This window comes from Bison bison, unplaced genomic scaffold, assembly GCF_000754665.1.
Source record: "Bison bison bison isolate TAMUID 2011002044 unplaced genomic scaffold, Bison_UMD1.0 scf7180017864094, whole genome shotgun sequence".
NCBI classification, from domain to species: Eukaryota; Metazoa; Chordata; class Mammalia; order Artiodactyla; family Bovidae; genus Bison; species Bison bison.
This window is the reverse complement of record NW_011494666.1, coordinates 2,999,637-3,003,680: the sequence shown is the minus strand read 5'-3', so window position 1 is coordinate 3,003,680 and position 4,044 is coordinate 2,999,637. Positions and strand designations below refer to the sequence as shown.

Here is a 4,044-nt window from a genome sequence, read left to right as displayed (position 1 = left end):
TTATTTCTTGAGACTGAACACTTTAGTAATACTCATATAACTATGGTAAAACATTAATGGAAGCTGAACCAGCTGCATGGATTTATAGAATATACATAGTGTTATGCGGAATGACACATAGCTTCATAAAAATAAATTTATCTAAGAATAGCCTGAGCCTCTCTCTAGCTTTTTATTATTAATATATATGTGTGGGGGTAATAAGATGGAACATGTGAAGAGGGAAAAATGATTGTTTAATGGGTTTCTTTGAAAAGTGTAAATAACTATTGGTCTAAGTACCTTTGGATAGATGTCTTCCTGGCAGTCTCTAGGAGGCAGGGTAGTCTCCAGAGAAACTAAATGATCTTGTTTCGGACCTTCCCTTTGAAAGGTTGTGGCTGGCTGCAAGCTGTGAGCTATGCTGGAATTCCTGACCTCTGGTGGAGAGGATTTTGATCCAGGACCAGAAATGAGGCTTGATCACTCAGAGTTTTCATGTAGCTGTTTTATTAAAGCGTAAAAAAGACAGAGAAAGCTTCTGACGTAGACCTCAGAAGGGTACAGAAAGGATAGCTCCTTGCTAGTTTTTTTGCAAGGCATTTTATACCTGTTGCTGCTGCTGCTAAGTCACTTAAGTCGTGTCCGACTCTGTGCGACCCCATAGACGGCAGCCCACCAGGTTTCCCCGTCCCTGGGATTCTCCAGGCAAGAATACTGGAGTGGGTTGCCATTTCCTTCTCCAATGCATGAAAGTGAAAAGTGAAAGTGAAGTTGCTCAGTCGTGTCCGACTCTGTGTGACCCCATGGTCTGCCACCTACCAGGCTCCTCCATCCATGGGATTTTCCAGGCAAGAGTACTGGAGTGGGGTGCCATTTATACCTGTTAGCATGCTGCTCATCAGCTAAAAGAAACACCTCAAGACTGAGAGAGTTGCACCAGGACCCTCTCCCATGACATGCATTTTGAGATAGCATTGGCACAAGGTGAGTCATCCCCAGCCATAAAACAATTGACATGAATCTTGAAGAAGGCAGATTTCCAAGCAAATACATCGTTCATTAGCATAGCTTAAGAAAAAACATTTCCCATGAGAAAAATGCATTGATTAGCTCAAGGTTTGAGAAAAGTTAAGTTCATACAGAACTAGGTGTCTCCATGATAACACAGAATTAAAAGGAGGCTCCTTTAATTTTGTATAGAGAAGGAAAAAATGTCTGCCACTTGCAGTTTATTTCCTCCTGCCTCTTGGGGACCTCTGACCTTCCTACCTGACTGTTAACCCTCTCACCTTTTCATAAGAGTAGGACATGACTGAAGCAATTTAGCAGAGCAGAGCAATCAAAGACACAAACCCTCCCTTGCAAACAAGGCTTTACCTGCAATAAAACTGTTAGTTTGTCCTCTGAAATTCTCATATTTGTATTATTTTCCAAAATATTCAGAATCCCTAGGAAGGGAAGAATACTACTTATCACAGACTTCCATCCCTTAGATAACAACAACAACAAAAATACAAAACAAACAAACAAACCCTCAGAGACCCATAATCAGCACTTGCTGCTTTGTGATGGAAATCTTTTAGCACCTGTCTTTTTTGAATTTTATTCACTTGTATTCCTTTCATCCTATCTTCATTAAACTCCTACCCCTTGAAAGTTTGTATTTCTTAATGTATAAATCTGGTCTCTCAATATCTTTCTTGAATTTTTAAGCATCTTCTTTTTCTAAATTGTAATCTAAGTGGATTTAACAGTAGTTGATTATAAAACACTAATTCTCTATGAGTCACTTTGTCATTGTTCAGTTGCTTAGTTGTATCCAACTCTTTGCCACCCCATGGACTGCCAAACGCCAGGCTTCTCTATTCTTCACCATCTCCTGGAACTTGTTCAAACTCATGTCCATTGAGTCAATGATGTCATACAACCATTTCATTCTCTGTTGCCCCCTTCTTTTCCTGCCCTCAGTCTTTCTCAGCATCAGGGTTTTTTTCCAATGAGTCAGCTCTTCAGCATCAGTCCTTCCAATGAATGTTCAGGGTTTATGTCCTTGAGTACTGACTGGTTTGATCGCCTTGCAGTCCAAGGGATTTTCAGGAGTCTTCTCCAACATCACAGTTCGAAAGGCTCAATTCTTTGGTGCTCAGCCTTCTTTATGGTCCAGCTCTCACATCCATACACGACTACTGGAAAAACCACAGCTTTGACTCTACAGACCTTTGTTGGTAAGGTGATGTCTCTGTTTTTTAATACATTGTCTAAGTTTGTCATAGCTTTTCTTCTGAGGAGCAGGTGTCTTTTAACTTCATGGCTGCCAGTCACCGTCTGCAGTGATTTAGGGCCACAAGAAAATAAAGTCTGTCACTGTTTCCCTAGTAGCATATCGGACACTTTCTGGCCTGGGGGAGGGGCTCATCTTCTGGTGTCATATCTTTTTTCCAGTTCATACTGTTCACATTAGAGGGGTTCTCTCAGCAACAATACTGGAGTGGTTTTCCATTCCCTCCTCCAGTGGACCATGATTAGTCACAACTCTCCACCCATCTGTCTTTGGTGGCCTTGCATGGCATGGTCCATAGCTTTATTGAGCTATGCAAGCCCCTTCACCACACAAGGCTGTCATTCATGAAGGGGACCAAATTGTATTGGGTTGGCCAAAAATTTTGTTTGGGTGTTTCTAATCCTAACCCGTATGAATGTTTTGGCCATGGATTGGCCATAGTATTGGATATACTAACTATGGAATGATGAGAGAGGGAAAAATAGAAAATATTAATGAAAGTGTAGGTCTGACTGCTTACTCCTCTGAAGACAATAAACAGTCAAGGTTGATGGAAAGTAAAGTTTGCTTTATATTTGATGCCAGCTACCTAGGTTGGGGGAAGGGGTAGACTCCTGTCCAAAGGCTGACTTCTACCTCTGCTGACTGACAATCAGCAGGCAAGAGCCCACTGATAGTTGAAAGGAAGGGGTTACATGCAGAGACAGTACAGCCAGCTCTGATAACCATCTTAGAATCGGTCATCGGTGATCTGACCAGGATCATCTTTATTGTTTTAAGTACAGTTAATCTTCAGTTCCAGGGTCAATTTGTTCCCATTTCTTTGAGGCCAGCTCTCAGAGTCTTGGCTGTTTATGTCATGGCTACAGTCTGGTAATCATGTAGTTGACTTCTTCCACCTGGTGGGTGTTCTCGGGATTTATAAGACAGCTCACTGAATATGGCTCAGAATATTATCTATAAGCTCTTGAAGAGGAACTAAAGGTCCTTGACATTGCTTAATAACTAAGCTGCTATTATTTAATCTTTTTCAACTGTTTTCCTTTGTTTCTGTATTGTCTCTGATTAAACTTTTTCTTTTTTTTTTGTATAAAAGATTAAATTTATTGGTCTTTTTAGGGAATTTGATGCATCATTGGTATATTACAACTGAGCCATTAATCTTGTAGCTTCATCAACATTAACTGTTACATTTTCATGACACTGCTGAGGTACCAGTTGTTTCTGCAGAGGTTCAAGGGAAAGGCTTTTTGAGAAGTTTGCCAGTTCCTTCTGTATATCTATAAAAGCTTTATTCACTCTGTTAACTTGTTCATCATTCACAATGTTTATCTTCTTAAGATTAATGGTAACTGGTTTTGCTTTATTTTTAACCTTAAAGCTTTTTTGGCTGGCTATGTGGAATACATTCCTGGACTTCTGCCCTCTTAGTTTGTTCTTGGCCATTGTCTCTCACCAGGCCTCTGACACCCTCGTGTAGCCTCTCAGGTTCCAGGTAACGCTATCTGCCTAAACTTTTTATTTGGCTAAAGATTTTCCAAAGACAAAAGGTAGGTGGAGGGCATGGGGATCAAGCAACATAAGGTCCTGCTTCATTTCAAAATGAGTGTTCATGTGCCCTATAAGTAGCTGGACAGTTATTTTTATAATTATCATTTGAGGGGAAAGAAAGAATGCTACTTGTTTCTAAGTATTTTATCTTGCTAAAATTACTAATCACAATCTATTTTATATTCACTGAAAGTTTCGTATGGGGATGAATTTAAACACTATTTAAATCG

General features: G+C 40.1%; 1 protein-coding gene across 1 annotated transcript; it reads right to left on the bottom strand.

Annotated features, from left to right (window-relative positions):
• Positions 1 to 3,387: 3,387 nt before the first annotated feature.
• Positions 3,388 to 3,719, bottom strand: LOC104987497 (uncharacterized protein C8orf59 homolog). The gene has a single exon (XM_010838468.1). The coding sequence runs from the start codon at positions 3,707 to 3,709 to the stop codon at positions 3,407 to 3,409; it is 303 nt and encodes a 100-aa protein (XP_010836770.1). The 5' UTR covers positions 3,710 to 3,719; the 3' UTR covers positions 3,388 to 3,406.
• Positions 3,720 to 4,044: the final 325 nt, after the last annotated feature.

What these genes read in the sequence shown, in the direction of transcription:
- LOC104987497 (XM_010838468.1), bottom strand. Translation starts at nt 3,709, where the DNA reads ATGGCCAAGAACAAACTAAGAGGGCAGAAGTCCAGGAATGTATTCCAC.